At 33.8% G+C, this 22,220-nt stretch overlaps 2 protein-coding genes and 1 long non-coding RNA gene across 3 annotated transcripts; 2 read left to right on the top strand and 1 right to left on the bottom strand.

Moving 5' to 3' along the window:
* Window positions 1-2,042: 2,042 nt before the first annotated feature.
* LOC130724350 (cytokinin dehydrogenase 3-like) lies at window positions 2,043-5,441 on the top strand. Its single transcript, XM_057575558.1, has 5 exons — window positions 2,043-2,683; window positions 3,841-3,968; window positions 4,256-4,522; window positions 4,616-4,884; window positions 4,986-5,441. The coding sequence occupies exons 1-5, from the start codon at window positions 2,092-2,094 to the stop codon at window positions 5,275-5,277; spliced, it is 1,548 nt and encodes a 515-aa protein (XP_057431541.1). The 5' UTR covers window positions 2,043-2,091; the 3' UTR covers window positions 5,278-5,441.
* A 7,403-nt stretch (window positions 5,442-12,844) lies between these two features.
* On the bottom strand, window positions 12,845-13,967 carry LOC130724142 (uncharacterized). The gene is made up of 2 exons (XR_009014438.1): window positions 13,863-13,967; window positions 12,845-13,574 (listed from the first exon to the last, which is right to left on the bottom strand). It is a non-coding gene; the product is annotated as an uncharacterized LOC130724142 (long non-coding RNA).
* A 3,737-nt stretch (window positions 13,968-17,704) lies between these two features.
* LOC130724292 (cytokinin dehydrogenase 3-like) lies at window positions 17,705-21,774 on the top strand. Its single transcript, XM_057575490.1, has 5 exons — window positions 17,705-18,571; window positions 19,346-19,473; window positions 20,080-20,355; window positions 20,570-20,838; window positions 21,112-21,774. Exons 1-5 carry the CDS (start codon window positions 17,947-17,949, stop codon window positions 21,404-21,406), a joined length of 1,593 nt encoding a protein of 530 aa, XP_057431473.1. The 5' UTR covers window positions 17,705-17,946; the 3' UTR covers window positions 21,407-21,774.
* Window positions 21,775-22,220: the final 446 nt, after the last annotated feature.

Genomic DNA, 22,220 nt, shown 5'->3' with positions numbered 1-22,220 from the left:
AAGGAACCTCTTTCATATAACACTCATTTTTATACATAATACTATAATATTCAGTCTTTTTTGTGTTCAAGTTAGCTTAATTCTTAGAGTCAGTACGGGAAAACAAACTAAATCAAATTTAAAGTGAAGTAATGATATTTCAATCCAAAGTAAAAAAGGTTGTTGGGCTCAGATTCGGTTTTGTCTATCGTGGGTCACTTTCTAAGTGATCCACCGTGAGTTAGTTGAATTTATACCCTTGGATTTGATATTTACAAATTTTAACGGTCCAGATAATAAGATTTAAAAGAATTCATTTCTAAAATATATTTCAATTTACTAAAACACCCTCCTTTCTCAACCCACCCCCACCTCCTCCCATGAGTTTCACGTTCTATAATCTGCAAAGTGCAGACCCACCCTCACCACCCAACCCTTCTCCCTCCCCACCCCCTTTTCCTTCCCTCCCCACCACCCTCCTCCGCATCCCACCCCTTCTCCTTCGGTCCTTCCCACATCCACCTCCATGTCCCTTGCTGCCAAAACGATGCAATCTTGAGGAAGGGAAAGAAGAAATTGAAGTAGAAGAGGCAAAATGCCAGATCTTGCTGTGATGATTTTAATTGATGCATGAGAAATTCAATCACAGATCTTGCATTAAATTTAGAATGTTTCAAGGCATCTCAATACTTCAAAACTGAAACATGAAGAGAAATGTGGCCAAAACTGAAATTAGCTACAAAGCAAGCAAACCAAAAATCAAACTTCAATGGGGTTTCTCCTTCCGATTTCACCTCTTTCAACATTCCAATTTTAGATCTTGGGGTTGGAGGAGGAGGAAAGAGCTCCAACTGAGTTAAAGAGGTGAAGTCAGATCTCGGAGCAAAACACAACATTATTTCAGTTTCTTACTCTCTCGTTCTTTGTCTTCAACCTTCAAACTTTTTCAAACCCAGAAATTACTACCCCAAAATACCCATCATCATCGTTTTTTTTTTCTTCACCCAGAAAAAGCAAGCAGAAATGGCAGCAAAGAAAAGACAAAGGGAAGATGAAGATGGTCATGGAGAAACTTTGAATTATTGGGTTGTTTTCCTCAATGACATGAGTGAATTGCTGGGGTGGGTGGAGTGGAAAGATTGAGTGAGAAAAGGAGAAGAATGGAAATAGAAAAGAAAAAATGGGCATTTTTGTAATTTAGGTAGGAAATAGTAACTGAACCACCATGGGTCAGTTTGAAACTGACCCACGCTAGACGCAGCCTCAGATACTGCAGTAGATGATTGGGCTCGAGACTTGGTCATGTTCTGCTCAACCAAAGTTATTGTGGTTTATGCAATGCATTGATGATTTCAAATTAAGATCTCATATGTCTAATAACAGGAATATCAAAAGTCTTCCCAAAATCTGCTTCACGTCATGTTGCATCCAAAGAAAACGAAAGGGGGACGTCTTCTCTAATTTTACTAAAAAAAAAATAACCGATGAAACGCCCTTTGCTCGGATTGTTCATTGTGGTACTAGTACTAATTATATTTTATATTATTGATTTTTAAATTACAAAAAAATATAATTTTCACGCTTAATTATAGCTACCTTTTCAAACATTTCAACTATGAGACAGTTTGGCACCAGTTATTTTATGATATATTCATTTAGTTTTTTCGAACATTTCAAACATTTCAACTTATGTATTTTTAAAGGTGCCTCGTTTGTTTATGCATCACAGTTCTTAGATGCTATTAGTTAGTTTTTCTTTGTCATTAATTTTCCTCCTGTAACAAAATAAAATGTGTTTTGTGTGTCCCCGTATGATAACTCAAGTGGTAGGAGCTGGGGGACATATGGATTGAAAAAATATTCCAATTTTTTTTTTGCTTCGGAAAACTTCCAATTATTTCTTTAAGTAAATTTTACAATAATTAATTATTTCTAGTGTATTTTTAAGTGAAAAGTAATTTTCATTTTTTTTTTGTTACATGAGGGGCAAGACCCCAAAAAGCGAAAGAACGCTAAGAAACAGGAACACTGAGAGAAGCTATATATAATAGACACCAATTCTAAGCAAAAACACATTACCAACTTTACGCCTCTCTATCGTTCCCACAAACAATGGCAAGGAGGAATGCCATGCTCTTGGCCCTGCTATTTCTATCATGCGCAGTGCTCACACAGGGCCAACAAATACGCCCCTTAACATCATTCCAATCAGACCCTAAAACCCTTTCAGAAGCCTCAACTGATTTCGGTCACATAGTTCACAAAACCCCTACACTAGTTTTGGAGCCGTCTTCGGTCAGCGACATCTCTGACCTCATAAAGCAATCAAACTCTCGTGCCACCCCCTTCACCATCGCCGCGAGGGGGCATGCCCACTCGTATCTCGGGCAAGCCATGGCTGAGGGTGGGGTCGTGGTAAACATGACCGAGCTCAACCGGTTCAGAAACGGGTCAGGGATTGTTATAACATGTGGTGGTGGTGGTGGTGGCGGTAGTGGAGGTAATTGTTATGCGGATGTTGGGGGTGAGCAGTTATGGATTGATGTGTTGCATGCATGCCTTCAACGTGGTCTCTCGCCGCTCGCTTGGACTGATTACTTGTATTTGACAGTTGGTGGTACGCTGTCTAACGCTGGGATCAGTGGCCAAGCCTTTCGATTTGGACCTCAGATCTCTAATGTCCTTGAAATGGACGTTGTTACCGGTACGTAACTTCAATTCATTCCTTTTTTCTTCGCCCTGACGCAAGCCACGCACATATCAATTGTTTAGTATTTTAATTTTCCCCAGCGCAATTGTATTTTTTTTTTGGTTTTGCAATTGTATTTTTGATTGAAGATAGTTTTTATTCCTTTTCTGTTATATATGAACAAAAATTTTGTGAGAAAGAAGTCCGACAAAAGTTATATATACTGAGAATTTTGTGTTTGCAATGGAAATATTGCCAAATTTACAGAATCAAACATAACCTTAATTTTTGTAAATATTAAATCATTTTAGATTTGGTGGAGGGAAATAAATTAAAATCTTTTTTCAATTTTAATATATTCGAATGTAATATTTTTGAAGTCAATTATGACACTAAAGGTTAAATGGGTATAAAATACACAAAAATATTTTCTATTCAAGAACAATTATAAGTAACATTTAATGATGCATTATAGGTTTCAATATTTTTTAATGATATATTGTAGAGTTAGCTCATAATTAATTTTAAATTTAATAATACTTAAAATAGAAAATGGAAGGATGTGATTGAATTAATGACGGTAAAACTTTTTACATCATCAGAGCATTGGAATTAATCTCTTAATAATATGAACTGATAATGTCATTTTTTACATGAACAACGAATTAAATAAAATTTACTATTGTACCACATCATAGATAAATGTAAATAGAAAATACAAAAAGAAAAGAAACACGACAATAATATATACGTAATCAGATATTTGTGTATTTTTTTACACTATTAGTGCATATGAAGATATATTCCTTCTTTAAAAAAAAAACTGATATATTTCTAAAAAAATTCCCCTAACTCTCTCAACCAAGATTTAGGGTTTGACTGGGTAGCTGCAGTGTCGCCTCCTTGCACGCGGCAACATCCTCTCGTTTCTCTATCCACTTTCCTTGTGCTTTTTCAAGGGTGTGGCAACAAGGGGATCATCAACTTTGCTTTCTGGTCTGTCTCTCCTCAAATACATTTCTGAGGTTTTAAAAAACTCTGAAGTTTCACACATCACAAACAATATTCTACCAACAAGAATGTTTATAATTTATTTGATTCACATTAGTGTCAATCTCTCTATTTTTTTTCATCTAAATGAGTAAATACAATTTAAATGTGGCTTTTTACAGGGAAAGGAGACCTTGTTACTTGTTCTGCCAACATGAACTCAGAGACATATTATGCCGTTCTTGGGGGATTAGGTCAATTTGGGGTGATAACAAGAGCAAGAATACTTCTAGGACCTGCACACACCAGGGTTAAGTTAAATTTCATTGAATTTTATTTTTTTGTGTACACATTCTTGTAAAGTGAACCCCTGCAAATTCATCACCAACATTTAAGAGGTCAACAAAATTGTCATAAATTTAACACAATAGTAATAGGAGTTTCAATTAAAACAATCTCATATTTTAGCTAAATTAGCTAGCTCACTTAAGCTGTACGTGAGTCAAAATGAGTTCAAGCAAGACACTACGACGTGAAGGCTAAATAACTTGTAAACACAAGTTTGATATCAATTGATCTTTGTTTAATTGCTTGCAGGCAAAATGGCTCCGTTTGATTTACACCGATTTTTCCGCTTTTTCTGGAGATCAAGAACATTTGATCTCATTCAGTGGAAGTAGTGACACTAATGCATTTGATTATGTAGAAGGCATGCTTCTCCTGAATCAGCAGCCACTTGACCTTTCCTTTTTTCCAACACCAGATCAGCCTAGGATAACTTCCTTGGTATCTCAATACGGCATCACCTACGTCCTTGAACTAGTCAAATATTATGACAACAATTCTGAAGCACACATTAATGAGGTAATTAACTTCAAACATATATTGTTTAACTTATCTATGAAACAATGTTAATCTTAATTAGTTAATCATATGCTTGTATAATTTCTTAAATAGGAAGTTGCAAATCTGGTCAAAGGTTTGAAGTTTGTTCCTAATTTTATGTTCAAAAAAGATGTGTCGTACGAGGAGTTTCTCAACAGAGTTCATGAAGATGAGCTAGCTCTTAGGTCAAAAGGACTTTGGGATCTTCCTCATCCTTGGTTGAACATGTTCATTCCAAGGTCCAGAATTTCAGATTTCAATGAAGGTGTGTTCAAGGGCATTATTCTAAAGCAAAATCTTACCGCCGGAATCGTACTAGTCTACCCGATGAACCGAAATAAGTAAGTTTACTTTATGTTATGTATTTGAAAAGTATCAATTAATACACAAAAATAAAATATATTTTTGATCAACATTATGCTTAATTTGATATGATTCACAGGTGGGATGATAGGATGTCAGTAGTTACACCTGATGAAGATGTCTTCTACACTGTAGGTCTTTTGCAAACTGCTGCAAATGGGGGTGATGAGGTGCAGAAATATCAGGCTCAAAACCAAGAGATACTGCAGTTTTGTAAAGGTGCAGGCATTAAGATCAAGGAATATCTCACTGGTAACAAAACACATGAAGAATGGGTGGAACACTTTGGCCCCAAATGGAAACTTTGGGAAGATAGAAAAGCTGAATTTGATCCCAAAAGAATCTTGTCACCTGGACAAGGGATTTTCTAATAAATAGCTAGCATCTAGATAGGAACGAATTGGATTAGGAGGGATTTTCTAATAAATAGCTAGCATCTTGCTAGGAATAAATTGGATTAGGAGTTACCGTTTGAACCAACTTTTTTATGTCTTAAAAGTTACTTTAAAGTTTAATATAAAAGTTTTAAGAAAATAGTAAATGTTGTTTGTCAATTTTTATTTTTTATAGCTTGACGACTACTTTTAATTTAATAGAGCTTTGTCGCTATTTAAATCCATGACTTTGGGTGGTTGCCATGACACGATGGTGGACAGGTCAAGTAATAGTGATGGTGGAGGTCGGTGGTACCTAGTGATGCTGGCAGCGGTGGAGGTGGTTGTTACTGGTGGCGGGGTGGTGATGGTGGAGGTTGGAAGCAGTGGTGGTGGTCCTTGTAGCGGCCGTGTTGGAGGTAGTGAAAGTGGAAGTGGAGGTGGGTGGCAGCGACAACAGTAATGGTGGCGATGGAGCTAGTGGTGTTGGCATAGGTGTGTTACCTGATGGTGACAATGGTCGAGCTAGTGGTAGCAACAGTGTGGGAGAGGGTGGTGGTGGTAGTGGTAGTGGTGATGGTAGATGTGGTGGTGGCAGCGGCAGTGGTACTGGTGGAGGGTGGAGGTGGCGGTAGAGAAAATGACATCGGTGAGGGTGGTGGTGACAATGGCCGTGGTGGCGGGTTGCGCAATGGTGGAGGGTGGTGGTGACAACGCTATGGTCGTGGTGGTGATGGAAGGCGGTGGTGGCGATGATGGTGGAGATGGTGGTAATGGTACGTGGAAGCAGTGTTTTAAAACTCGGCTCGGTCGATGTACTGAGTTAACGAGTCATTGGTCGAACCAGTGAGTCACTGGTCGGATTGCTTGACTCGGTGCATATTAAATTTTTTAAAATTTAAAATACTAATTAACATTAATTAATTAATTTATACTCCAAAAAACATATATTCATATTATATCAAAAATACATTCCAAAATATCAGTTTTTTTTAACAACTACTATCTAAAAACAACCTTGTGTAGAAATAAAAGCATAACCTTGTGTTTTAAATTTTGATTTATTATGAACAAAAAGACATTTGAAGCCAAATCAAAAAAGCCATGTGAAAAGAAGCGACGTAAGCCCATACAATGCAGGATATATATATATATATATATATATATATATATATATATATATATATATTTTAATGAAATCCCACAAATGGGCCATGATAGAAATTGGACCCACTTATACTAACCCTAATATATATATTTTCCTTTACCCTCATTTTGCACTCATCTTCCATCATCTAACGCAGCAGCCGCACATCTAACGCAGCAGCCGCACACCTCCTCTACTAACATATCTATTTTTCTTTTAACTTGCAACAACATATCTGATCTGAGACAGGGTTAGAGCAAGGTGTGTGGTTGCGGTGGAGAAGACACAGGGACTAGTGAAGAAGTTTCATAATAGAATCTTATCATTTCATCTTCTCAACGACGACTTTCTCTTTGTTGAAGAGGGAGATCCGCTCCAAAAAATACAATCCGGTTAAACCATTGAACCGAGTCACCGATTTTCACAACAACCCGGCCGAGTCAAACGGTTTTCACCGGTTTGATTGCAAGTCCGATCCGATAACAAACTCGAACCGGTCATGTAACTGAGTCTAGGCCGGACCGGTTCGACCGGCCGGTCCGAGACGAGTTTTAAAACACTGCATGGAAGTAGTATTTTATCTCTCATCATTTATTCTTCTAATAAGTGAATTATTTAGAAAACCATCAATTAATTTCTCTTAAAATTCTAAGCAGATAAATATAAAAAAGTTTCTCTATTACGAAACAGAGTTAGTATAAAACAACTAGTAACAAATTTGACATAGCATCAAATAGCCAATTTAATAGCAAATTACATTAAGGATTTGATGTTGATAACATAAAACAAACAAAATATGTTCTAGGGAACAATTTTTATATTCTATAATATGAATATTGATGGCTCCCGACAAGCAGTATAGCACAATTAGTAGATAGTTGAACTCTTAAACATTTAATCTATAATTTAATCCGTAAACAATGCACATGGTGAAACATTTATTGGTAGTAATATACTTACTTAATGTAATTTCATAACTTTAATCTCATGTCTACCGATTACTGTGAGGATAGTGCCTGAAATTTTTTTTTGATGGCTCCTCCATTCATTTTCCCAAGTGTGACAGCTTATCGTTTTGCAAAGGTTAAGTTGGGAGCATGCATAATTGCATATCGTCAGTCATGTCGGTGTTTGCTTAAAGGGGTGCCCAATTTGTTCTCTACAATCATAATGTTCAAAAAGAGTAGACAGTGAATAAGCACTGATGATCATGATTACAATAGATTTGGTCTTAATTAGCAAACATCCTAACCTATACACTATTCTTTTTTAGGTTTTGGTACATGTATTCACATCATAATTCTTCTTTTAGCATGTTGGAACACCTCACTTACAAAAATTATGGTTAAATAAACTTATTTGTTTTCAAAATCTATATATATATATGTAAAGCTCACTTGAGCTATAAGTATTAAATACATTAAACAATGAAGTTAACCAAATTAAATTTCTATTTAACATTCAATATAATGTAACTTTTGAAACATGTCAATCTTTTTATTTTTTGACTTTACACATGCCAATATAATGTAACCTTTGAATTAAATTATGTAATAATTTTTTATTAAATAAATTAAATATAAAGATTAATTTAGCTACCTATACTAAATAATAAAATTATAAACTAAATTTTGAGTTTTTTTTTACATTACCCATTTATTATTTCTTTATTTCAAGAAAACAATCATCAACTATAAAAAAAACTACATTAAATCATATGGTTGTACTATATATTAAATAGTAAAAATAGAAAATATATTAAATAATAAAAAACTCCCATTTTTTAATTGTATTAACTATTAATTATACATTTCAGTTACTTATAAAAAAATATTTATAAGTATTAATTAAAAAATGTTAGAATATTAATTATCAATCATAAATTGAAGGGGAGAAAGTTAAAATAAAACTATGTAATATCTTGATACACAAAAAAATATTGAGAGTTAAAATTAAATATAATAAAATAATATTTATTAAAAAATAATTAAGAAAATGTTGTCTTTAAATAAAAAAGTGGTGCTCTATAGGTATTTACCATTAATTATAATATGTGTGTATTCGTTGAAAAAATTCTTTAAATATAATATTTGGTCTATTATATATTAGTAGAAATTACTTGAAAAAGAATAACGGAGTAAAATAACTATGACCAAAGTTTAATAAGTTTAAATTTAATAAATAATTCTTTACACTAATAAAATCATTTCTTATTATAATTTTAAAAGTTAAAATTAATTTATTGTGGATATAATGTGTAAAAATATGTCTTTATAACTTATTTAAGATATTAAAATTTATTACTTGATTTCATATCTTTCAAATTCACATAATGATTTTCTATATTTTTTAAATGAATAAAAATTTAAGTCTACTTCAGTGCTAATTATTTAATATCAATTACTACAAAGAAATGCATGCGTATTTAATAATAAAGTTGTTTGTGTTGAACATATATGAGACTATTGCTTGGTTTGTGTGTTTGGTGGGTCAAGGGGAAGTGGAATGATTGTCCATATAATTTGGAATAGTTTGCTAGAGGCTTTGAGCGTATCGAATGGCCACGAAAACAAAAGATGCCACGAACAGTGTATTGGGAGCAACCGCCAGCCACTATTTTGAAGTTTAATGTGGATGAGGCGCGAAAGGGAACCCAATGGTAAGTGGTATTGGCGGGGTTTTGTGGTTACTTTGCAAAAGGAACTGGATTGTTGTGAGCTTTTGACGAAGGTTCAAGTAGTGTTACATGCTTTGTTATTTTTTCAGCAATTTAAATTTTCAAATGTGGTGGTTGAGAGTGATTCCTCCTTAGTGGTTGGGTGAATGTCTAGGGGAGATAGGAGGTCATGGAAATTGAAAAATGTATTTAATCATATAGATCATCTGATTTTTGTAATTCAGTGTGTTGGTGTGGTGCATGTATTGCGTGAGGGAAACACTGTGACGAACTTTTTGGTAAATCAAGGGTGTGGTAGAGAACAACAGATAAGGTTTGTTGTGATCCAATGTAATTATCTAAATGAGAAGATTGTTCTCATTTTTATTGCGTTTCAATATTTTTTTTAAATATCAATTATTAATTTGAGTAATATTAATTATTTAGATCTAGAGAACTCTAATTCTATTCAATGAATGTCTCACTTCCATTATTATTTAATTTATTATATTTTATAATTAAACATATTTTATATTTATATTTATCAAAACTATAATAATTATATATAATTTTAAAAATATTATAAATCAACCCGTGCAACGCACGAGTATTATTTCTAGTATATATGTAAAGCACACTTGAGTTTTAGCATTAAATACCCAAACAAAACTCAAGTGTTGTTGTATTGTATTAAAAGCATCCCAAAAAAATTATAATAAATATATTAAACAGTAATAAAACTAAAATTGAAAGAAATTATATTTTCAAAAACTATTCAACTACTTACATTAAATAACAATATTCATAAACTTAAAATTTACTTGAGTTTTCTATTTCACAAAATTAAAAATTAAATTCAAGAAGAAAATAATATTTATTAATAAATAATTTAGATAAAATATTTATGAAATTAAAAACTATTTATGCGTAAAGGAGACTTGATTTTTACATTAAACCATAAAACTCTCATACTTTTGTATGAAAATACATTAAGAAATAATAAATTTTCTTTGTAATAATATTATTAAAAATAATTAAAAACTGAAAAAAAAAATTGTATTGTAAAAAAAATTCAACTACTTACATTAAATAACAACATTCATCAACCTAAAATTGACTTCTAAAAAAAAACACTGAAATTATCTTAAGTTTTGAATTTGACAAATATTAAAAATTAAAATTATTTAATAATAAATAATATGGATAAAATATTTTAAAATTGAATAATGCCCTTAAATCAAGGTATTCAATATTAACTATAACTTATGTGCATTATGTCCCTGAATGATAGCTTAAGTGGTATAAGAGTTAAGGACATAAGGGTGGAGTGGGATAAAGGATGAAGGGTCCCGAGTTCGAATCCGGAGGAGAGATTAATTTACTAACACTTCTAACAACTAACATTTGCCTATAAAAAAAAAACACTTGAGTGCATTATTGAAAAAAATAGTTAAATATATTTTTTGACCTATGATATAGTAAAAATTACTCGAGGAAGCATAATAGAGAAAAATAATAACGGTCAAAGTTGAATAAATATTTGTTGTGAGAGGCCTGACCTATCCACTTAACGTGATCGTAGAGTCACAAGAGATTAGTCTCATTACTATCGAGTGTGAGAAAACATTTGCAAACCAAATAAGTTGAAAAAAATTAAATTCACAAGATAATATTTTTGGCTATTTCCTTTTGTCAAAAGGCTATATATGTTATCCCTTATTATAATTCAAAAAGTTAAACTTAATTTATTCTTCTTGGTATTGACATGTCACAACAAAAGACTTTCTAGGTAAAAAGTATAAAAAATGATATTAAAACTTATTTTATGGCATTAAACACTTATTACTTAACATTTTTTACGTAATTTAAATATTTTAAATTGACTTAATAAATTTTCATATTATTAAATAAATAAAAAATTTAACTGACAAAATTATTTCTATACAAATAATTAAATTTGAGTAATATTAATTATTTATACAAAAATAACTATAGTAATATTTAATGAAATGTCTTAACACAATATTTTTTATATTTATAATTAAAAATTGTTTTAATTTTTATTTAGTTAATTTATAATTATTTTATGTAATGTTAAAAAATAATGTAAATAAACCCGTGCAACGCACGGGTATAATATCTAGTTAATAAGGTATAGTACAATTGTTACATAACCAAATTCTTGATGCATCTAATTTATGATTCGATCATAATACTCCCTTTTCGCTTTAACGGCTATATAAAATATGTACAAAATAATACTATGCCACGGTACTACACATCAATCTTCTGTTGTCTAGTAAGCACTCTCTGTCCCCTTTTCGCTTCCCATCTTTTACAGGGTTCTATTAAAATATATATACCTTGTACAAAGTTCAATTTTAAAAAATCCAATGCTTAAAGTACCATCATGTTAATAGTAATGTTAATAGTAGTAATTGATTGGCTCATTTTGTCAACAAAAACACTTGCTGCTGTATGTTCCTCCCCGTTAGGCAGGTGGGAACCATCCTCTCCAAATTCATCAACATTTAGTGGCTGTTAAATCAAATGCCACAGGCGTCAAAGCTTGGCTGTTATCTATAGTTAAACTATAAAAAGTTCCACAATAATGGGTGTATATGTGAATTTTACTGCAAGTGAATTGTGATTTTATCCAAAAGATGTGGTTTAAGTTTTTAAATCTATTGTTTTCCAAGACAGTGTTAAAATTAAAAAGAAGTCTCACATAACCGGGATGAAAAAGAAAACAATAGTTTGTAAGTGGGAATATTGAAAGTCTAATTACTTAAAAGATTTTGGACTAAACGCCCATTTAGCCCAACGGCCCAAGATAAATAAAAAAAGAAATGGTTGGTTTGACTGTATCTAATATCTATCATATATCGTATCCAAAAAGAGAATGGTTGGTTTGATTGCTGAGAATCGAAGAACTGAAGAACTTCACCAGTTCACCTCGTATTGGCTGAATTCAATTCTCATTAGGTATCATTGTATGCCCCAAACATTAAGGCAATTATATGATACCCAAATTAAAATAAACAGTGCATTGCAGATTAAAAATTAGTACTTTAAGTAGCTTTGGATGTGCTTTAAAATAAATAACTTAATTAATTTAGGTAGATGTTTTGGTCAGCTTAAACAACCACTTGCACCATTATTATCTAGTCAGCCCAATTGATTATTTGATCAATTTGGCGAGTTTGCCAACCAAGATGACGAAGCACAAAATTTTCATTCTTCTAACTAGCTAGCTATACTTGAATCTAGGTCGTTAGAAATATGGTTAAGTTAACTTAAGAAGGTTAAAGCATCGATGTCACCTAAGAGTCTAAGACAGCTAGACAAACAGTAAATGACTAAACAGTTGATCATACAACCATTATTAAATATGTTTGATTGCACACTGTTAGCTTCTCACACAACTCAATTGCTCACTTGTTGCTCTTCTATACTTTATTTCTCTCATCTTGAGTTCACTTGAGTTTTAGAGTGCTTTTAATTTGTAGGTACCTACACGATGGAAAAAATTAGAACAGTTAAGCAAGAGTTAGCTCACTGAGCGAAGCTGAGACATTGTTGCACCATTGGAAAAATCTTGGACTCGTTAAGAGAATTTTGAGCTTGCTTAAGAGAATCTGGTGCATTTGGTTATTCATAAAAATAGCAGGTCAATTTCAAAGACAACACTCACCATGAGCAACACACACCAATCAATTTAATGGCACATAAAAGTAGCAAATGAGACATTGTGTACATGGTGACAAAACATATCTCTTCATATTTCCACTTGCTTGACAATTACAAAATATACATCTATCAATTGAGACAAGGTACATCAATCAATTCAACAAGAATAAAAGATAATAGCAACAAAGGAGACATTATGGTGCATGATGACAAAATACACTCAGATGACTTGCAAAATCAAACTCACAATAACCACGGTTGGAGTGTCTGGTTCAAAGGATTTGGATCATTTTGTTGTTACAATGTTCTGAACACAACACAACAGCAACTGTACATGCAAGCACCACTAACTTATAATGTAGAAGAGTGAAATAAAAATGACAGCAAAACAGAATCTTATTGTTGAGTTGAAACAACATGGAGGGATGAAATTAAAATTGAAAACAGAGATATGAGACATCTCTGTTTTCTGTCACATAGTACTTCCTCAAATTCCATGCACGTACGGCTGTTTACTGATGCAAAGCAACAATCAAAGCTAGTGACATGGATATACGATGGAATGGATGGTGTTTGAGCACTGTGGAATTGGAAACCTGTTGTTTTTGTTGGTTCTTACTTCTTAGGACCACGTGATTGATTGCCTTTGTCATTGTGTTCTGGCTGGCTTAGATCCCCATAAAGATCTTCAGTATCTTATACACAATCCCCCCACAAGCTTCTCTCCCTTTCCTATTTTCCACTGTAGTACAGGGTAGTCCTTTCTCTGCCTTGCCTTCTCTTTTCAACTTCATTCTCTCTCTTGGAATTATGCAAAGCAAAACACACATTAGTGACATTACTTATATTACATATCCAACATATTACAAGTGCTCATTTCTACAAGCATCAAATGTTGTCTTAGGAGTGAGGGGTGTAGAAAAATCTCAAATATGATTAATTAAGTCATTAAACAATTACATTAGAAACATATTACATCTCTCTTGATCTATTCCAGGCTTGTGAATAAACATTTTCAAGATAAGGATTGTGGACCTACACATGTGAAATTGCTGAGGTATATATAGAGAACAACATAGTTTACTTTACCACTATAAACTTTCTTCGAGTTTTGATATATTCCAACCAAACTTCATCTTCTATCTATTTCTACATATTTTCTCTTAATTTGTTTGAATTACATTATCTGTCAAGTTTGTTATTTCCTTTTCCCTGCTTTTCCTGATGGTTCATGGTATTGTTAGCTCAATTTGCCCTCCTTTTTTGGAAGAGAAAGGAAATATTCGTTCCGTTAGGTAGGGCACCTAACCCTCACTGTTTGAGCATGTGGGAAGGTAAGCATAGTTGCACCCGTCACGTCCTAGATTTTGAGTATCTTCAACTTGAATTACACGAAGCTCCTTTCAATATTGGCTCTATCCATTTCGGTGAGAATAATGAAGCCAATATTACAAGTCCCTTTTCTTCATTTATTAGTCCTGCATGGAACACATGTACTATTATTGTCAAAGATTACAACAATCTTCAAATTAAAGCCTTAATAGAATATGGTTCCAATTAAGGAGCCCCATCATATGCATGGTGGATGGTCTTGTTGTCTGATAGCTCCTCATACCTGCGAAATCTATTGGTCAAAGATTGTTCCTTGAACGCCATTTTACTCTAACTTATTTTCCCTTCCAATCAAACTCTTTGTTCAGGGCCTGATATCATACATTTGTCTTTGTCTAATTTGTTTAATTACCTTACCCATAACCCCACATATATAAGAGCAATTTGGTAGAGGTATTTTTATAAGAGTAATGATTTATGTATATCAAGATACACATGGCAGACAGTAGAATGAGAAAAGAAGAGAAAAAAAATAACTAATTAATATCATACAAGATAATGATAATACATAAGCATACATCTTTTGTCAAACCGCCACAAAGTGATATGTGTGAAGAATGTCCGAGTCGAGAATGTATATCTACCAATACTTATCATATGATATAGGTTGTGCTGGATCTTTTGGTGAGTAATCTGTTTGGGAAAATGTGAAAGCCTATTGCAATAAATGATTTTATTGAATTTCATACTTTTGACATCACTTTTATAACGGTCTAACTTGTCTACTATCAGACTAGCTAACACCTTGCTAGTATGATGTGATGTGATGTGATGAAAAGAGAGATATAAAATAATAGGGTGTGTTTAGAGTGTTTATATATACTATTTGGGATTGTTGTTTTATAATTATAATTAATCAAATAATCTATATATATTATTATATCACCAACTTGAAGAACTCCTAGAAGCTAGAAGCTAGCTAGCCAGACTAAATTAAATTATTATTAACAAGTTAACTGCATTCTGTTGCGTGCCATACCATAGTTTTCAGCTCATATATTCTTTTAGATATCAATGCATGCCAGGTGCTTTTCAATTTTATATATAAATATTCACTAACCATATAAATCTTGGCAAGAACAATTGGGAAATTAAGAATAGTTTAATGAGTAGCCAACTAACTAATGATACGATTCCCCTGCCATATCAATTTAATAATGGCATGGAATCTATCATCTTTTTTTTCCCTTCAGCTAAGAGCATGTTTGAATATGGAAGAAAATCATGTCATGGAGGCACTCAAATGACTTTATCTGAACACAGACAGCCACATTCTTGGTTGTATTACATGTAGCAGATAGAGGCTCTCAAACAAAATCTTGCCCTGAAGAAAATCTGGTGTGATGTCTCTCTCAGTTTCCACTGACATTAACCTTCCATGAAGTCGAAAAGTTGAATGTAACATAGTTTGATTCATGAGAACTCCTCTGGTCCCATAAAGAAAATCTTGGAAGATCCTATTGATAAGTACCCAAATTTAAGGAATTTCCACTTGGTAATATAAAATATATTATAAACAGTGTAATGTACATATGAATTGACCAAACTTGACCAATCTTGACCCTAAGATAATTACAATCCAACGGCCCCAGTTTAGTTGCATTTTTTTCTTTCTTCTAACAATTTATATGTGAACCTCTGGAAGATAAGTCTCGGCTCAACAATAAGGCTAATGATATATGGTTTTGTCGTCGAACGTTTGAGCCGTGGAATCAGCCTTTTACAAAATTGTAAGTTAAGATTATCTACATTAAATCCATAAAGTGAGTTGCTATAAAATGAAATCACATGTGAATTTTATGTCGGTTTTTGTTCATGGCTGTTTTACACACGTGAGTTGCGCGATGTAACTTAGTTTAACCGCCACAAGATCTGTATGTCGCTGGTGTGTTGTGATTGTACTGATTTAAATATCATTATCTTTTTTTTTGGCCAACACAAACATTGGAAGGAACTTGTGGGTTCGATTGCTGGGAATGTTCACCATCAAGATTGCCCACAGTCACAGAAAACAATCACCAATTGGAAGTCTAGATTAAATACTTTTCAACTTTATTTAATGTATTTATTTTCTTTCGATCTGTTGTATTTAATTGCTTCACACAAGTACTCCATGACGTTGCAGAAAGACGGCCAATATAATCTATGATCTGGTTCCATCGTATCTTAGAATTTAACATTTAGCCGTTCTTCCCTCAGCACAAAGTACAGTTCGGTTTTGTTTTTCTCACTTGTGAAACCTACATCAAAATTTCTTGGAAAGGACTTGAATGGCACACAAAATATTTTATTATTCCTGTATGTGATGTACTTTTGGCATAAAAGGTTTAGAGTAAATATTTTTTTTCCTCTCCTTTTTTTTTTTGGTTACATGAGGAATTAAAAACAGAACAAGCAAACTAGACTAGAACATCCTGCAACAGGCACGGGATCAAGGTTGAGGGTAGTTGGCTCTATACACGTCGTGGAGTACCATCCTTAGCCGCTTGACGAGCTAACAAATCCGCTGCTACATTCTTATCCCGAGAGATTGACGCGATCACAACCTGCCAGTCCAACTGAAGCAAGCCCCTCACTCGGGTTATTTCCTCCCTTGCCCAAAAGGAACCAACGTCCATATCATAATGGAAAACACTCACCGCATTTGCACAATCCGTGTAGCAAACTATGCTTTGAATCCCCAGCTCCCACAGTGAGTGAGACCAAGCTCCAAGGCAAGTACCTCTGCCAAAAACGTTGAGCTTGCGCCATGGCTCAACGACGTTCCTGACACCCAGCACCCGCTGCCATCCTTCACAATCACACCACAACCCATTGGCATCGTTTGCAAATTCCAACTGCCATCAACATATACAGGTAATTTTGATTCCTCTTTTCTTTTATCACATTGTATTAACTCAATTTTCTTCCAATTACGCGTTTAGTTAGAGAGTTACCACACAATTTATCCTCGTTCCTTAGGATCGATTGATCCACGTGCAAGTGTCGTGCACATGGAACTTTTCCCATCCTTGGCCTTCAAAGTCTCATCATTTGAATATTTATACTACCACCCAGAAATGCACCAAAGAACGCTATGCATGTTTTGCAGTGATTGCTGCGCCCTTCTACTCATCGAGGTTTGGATCTTGCCCCGAGGGGTGGGTATAGGTTGTGCGCTTTAGCTCCATCCATTTTCGGTGCTAGTTGATTCATCAACTACTAGACCGCTTGATTAGTCTTTTACCCCTATACCCAAGTCAGTCGAACGATTTGCATGTCAATGTCACTACAGGCCTCAACTAGAGTTTTCTTTGACTTCACCCCACTCAGACATAGTTCACCATCTTTCGGATAATGTATGGGAAGAATTTGCACTAAACACTTAGTGGTGCTTGCATTGATCTGTAAAACAGTTTGGTGACATTATTTAGCAAGTTATAAAGCTCAACTTTATCCCATTTATATAAAATTAATTAATGACCCAAAATGTTTAATCACTTGAGTTCAACTTTTGAGAAATTGAATAGAACAACAACTGTCACAAAATCTTTTATCCCTTGTTATAATAATGAAGTCTCCCCCTTTTCAATTCTTTAACTCAAAAGACAAAAGATTCTTCCTCCCCTCTCTCTCTCCCTACAGTGTGTGTATCCATCTTTTTATCATGCAAAGTCCTCTTCTGTGCTATTTATAGCCCCTACCTCCTCCACCTCCTTCCACACACTTCACAACACATTAATCACCAAGCAAAATTCCCCTAAACACTTTCTTCAATCACTCTCTTTCTTCATAGCAAAAAATGGGGGAAAATTTCCTTTCTCCAACATACTTGATTCTCCTGCTAATAACCATCACACGGTTGATATCCACAGTGGGGAAAACCGAGCAATGGAAATCCCTGCTACTACCAGAGATATCCAACAAGCTCCGTGAGGACCCTGAAGCCATTCAAGGAGCTTCAAGGGACTACGGCAACCTCATCCACGATGTCCCAGCAGGGGTGTTTGTTCCATCCTCGGTGCAGGACATAGCTACTCTGATAAAGCTTTCATACAACAACAACAAAGTTGGTGATTCTGTCCCTTTCAGCATCGCGGCGAGGGGTCAGGGGCACTCAACGAAGGGACAGGCGATGGCGCGCGACGGGGTGGTGGTGGACATGGCAAGGTTCAGAGAAGGAGGGAATGGTGTTGGAATCACTGTTGGAGGAGGAGGGGGAAAGCAGTACTATGCTGATGTTGGTGGAGAGCAACTTTGGATTGATGTGCTGCGTGCCGCCATGGAGCATGGACTTACACCTGTTTCTTGGACTGATTACTTGTATTTGACTGTGGGAGGGACTCTTTCCAATGCTGGCATAAGTGGCCAGACATTCAAATATGGTCCTCAAATCACAAGTGTTCTTGAAATGGATGTCATCACCGGTACGAAATTTAATTGAAATATAGCACATTTTTGGATTCACGTTTAATCTTACAGAATCAAGTTAATATAAAAGTAGCTTTTTTCAGAATCAATTCTTTTTCTAACGTGTTGTATATACAAACACATGTTTTAAATTGTGTGACAACGCTCTGATTCGAATTCAGAGTTTTTATCTATGCTTTTTTGATAAAAAGCTGAATTTAAATATAGATAAAATGAATCTGTATATTACACATACTTTATGCGAAAAAAAACTATTTTATAATCATATATTTATCTAAATCTAAATTTCACTGTTTAATTCGTTTATGAATGATTTGGTTCCTGACATATCATGGATTTAATTGATATCTATTTTTTGGTTAGAAATTTCACATTGTGAATTTGATTTTTATTTTTTGTATGTAATACCAAATTTGTGGCTGTTAAAACCTGACAGAGAGTCTTGGTCTACGATTTTGGTGATAAGCAAGCGTTTTCCACTGGGTCTCCTGTTTGAAAATTTCTTAAAGTCTAAAACCTGTTCACACTGGCATTGCCTCCTTTTTTCTTCATTAATTTATATTATCATTAATCTAAGACCATGTTAAGCTTATTTTAGTACATCGGAAATGATAAATTATACTAATATAAGTCTAGTATGGTCAATTCTTATGTAAAAATAGGATAATGTTGATTTTCCGTTAATTGTTTGTTAAAGAATGTATGCATGCATGCATGCAAGGACATAATTTTTTAATATTTAATCAAGATTTGGTTCTGTGTTAATTCAGGAAAAGGAGAATCTGTAACCTGCTCCAAGCAGACAAATTCAGAGTTATTCTACGCGGTTCTTGGAGGTTTAGGACAATTTGGAATTATAACAAGGGCCAGAATTGCTCTGGAGCCAGCACCCAAGAGGGTATACGTTCTTATGAATTGACTGCGAATTTGTCTTGTAGCTTCTTCTTCCAACAATTTCAGAGTAACACACCAATGTTTGAGCACTAAATGTCCTTGTCCAAAAGCACTACATAACTCTAACTTTTCTTGGTAGTTGCCACCCATATATTAATAGGTTTCACATTTTATGAGTGCATGATAGTCATCCATGAAAGACACATACACTAATGGATGAAAATGAAACTATTACCAACACATATTTAACTATTCATATTTTTTAGTTTTAGAAATCTCACTAGTATTTTCTCTCATTTTTTCTTCATCTATCTGTTTCTATTGTATCGCTTTATCTTCTTATCATATTCATTACTTTTTTTTTATTATTTTCATTTGGGTGAACCATTTTTCAAATGCTTCTAATGAGTGAAGTTTGTGGTGTAATATCATTTGACGTTTAGATGACAAGGATTTCAGAACCAAGAATTCTAGTTCCAGTACCATGTTTGACTTTATCCTTCTAACTTGGATGTGACACGTTGAAAAAACCATATTAATGTTTCCTTTCATTGGTGGAATAATGAGATGATATATTACATCAAATAATGGTGAATTTTTTTGTTGGCAGGTTAAATGGGTCAGATTTCTTTATGATGACTTTTCTGCTTTCACCAAAGACCAGGAACGATTAATCTCAATCAATGGAAGCAAACAAAAAAATAGATTGGATTATTTGGAAGGGATGCTGCTAATGCACCAAGGACCCATAAATAATTGGAGATCTTCTTTCTTCCCTTTAGCCGACCATCCAAGAATAATTTCCCTAGTAACTCAACATAGAGTCCTCTATTGCCTTGAAGTGGCCAAATATTATGATGACCAATCCGAAGTCAATGTGGACAAGGTACTATATAACTTGAAAAGCTATTTCCTAGAACATGATGTGTTTTTTAAAATCAACTTATTTGTAATCAAAACCATTCTAACACGGATAAGATACTCACAGAAGCTACACCTCACAATAAAAGATTTCCAAATATTTTAATTTTAATTTTGACGTTTGTTACAAAATTGTGATCTATATATTAAGTAATATTCTTTTTTTCATTTTTGTGCAGGAACTGCAAGTTTTGTTTCAGGGACTGAGCTATATCCCTGGATTTTACTATGAAAAAAATGTCTCATTTGTTGAGTTCTTGAATAGAGTCAGAAGTGGAGAACTGAAGCTTCAGTCACAAGGACTATGGGATGTTCCTCATCCATGGCTTAATTTGTTTATACCAAAATCTCAAATCTTGGATTTTGATTCAGGTGTATTCAAGAATATCATTCATAAAAGAAACATCACTACAGGACCTGCCTTGGTTTACCCCATGAACAGAAACAAGTAAGCCCTGAATTAATAACCATATATACTTTTTTTGTTATTATTATTAATAGGATGTTCGGATCAACTTCTATTTGTTCATTATTAATTCTGACAACCAGATGCTACTCAAACAAGTTTTCCACAAAATTAATTCAGACTTTCGAATCCATTCTAGAAGAATTTTCAAACATGCACTAATTAACATCAGACTACTCATAAATCACTTTGTTATCCATTGAAGATGTAAAAAATAAAAGGTAAAAAGAACTAATTGATTTAATTAATTTTCAGGTGGGACAATAAGATGTCAGCATCTATACCAGATGAGGATGTGTTCTATGCAGTTGGATTTTTGCACTCAAGTGGGTTTGATAATTGGAAGGCTTATGATGCTCAGAACAGAGAGATCTTGCAATTTTGTAATGATGCAGGGATTAAGTATAAGCAATACCTTCCCCACTACCGCACACAGGAAGGTTGGACAAACCATTTTGGTCCTAAATGGGGGACTTTTTCGGAAAGAAAACACCAGTTTGATCCAAGAATGATTCTTTCACCAGGACAAAGAATCTTCAACAACAATTAACCCAGCTTTTTGATTAGTTTTTAATGAGAAAAAATGAAAAAGAGACATATGTGTATATATGATAGCTGGTTCAGAGTTCAGATCCATAGCTTTTGTACTTTTTTTGTTAGAGGTGGGGTTAAGAGGTGCATTGCTTTGGCATTTATATAAATCAGGTTATACATACCTTAGATACGTTTGGTTCACAAAATCTTATGTGAGAGGTGCACACAGCTAGCTGTATCTTTCTTTTTCTGTGTGTCCCTCACTTTGTCTAGTAACACTAATTAAAAGGAATAGTAGCTTCAAAACTAGCTAGTGTAGCTAGTGTAGAGAAAACGTTTATGTTAAGGATTTTTATCTTAATGGGCAATGAGTGTGTTTGGTGACTTAATGATTCTTTCTCTTAGTTTTTTAATGTTTGTTTCCTTCCTAATTTTGTACCCTTAGCTAGCAATAATTGAGATCCTAGGTTAATTACAAGGGACATTATTATTGTGTAAGTCCTAGCTGTATGCTATATAACCAATCATCTTAGAGCATCTCAAATGGTGAGATCTTATTTGGGGACTTAACTCACTTTTTGTGGGCCCAGATTGCCACATAGGATTTAAGACACTCATAAAGTCTCTATGCACATTTCACTCTAGTGGTTGAGATCTTATTTTACTTTTGACTGGACCCACAATACTCAATATATTTATATTATTTATTTCCCTCCCTATTTTTCACTTTGGTTCTTGTATTGAAGGAGAGAAAAAAAAATTATTTTATTTCAGATCCCACATTTGAGAGTACCTGAGCTAAGGCACGGATCTTAGCAAAAACTAAGATC

This window comes from Lotus japonicus, chromosome 6 (genome assembly GCF_012489685.1).
Source record: "Lotus japonicus ecotype B-129 chromosome 6, LjGifu_v1.2".
In the NCBI taxonomy this organism is placed as follows: domain Eukaryota; kingdom Viridiplantae; phylum Streptophyta; class Magnoliopsida; order Fabales; family Fabaceae; genus Lotus; species Lotus japonicus.
This window is presented reverse-complemented; position numbering and strand designations above follow the sequence as displayed.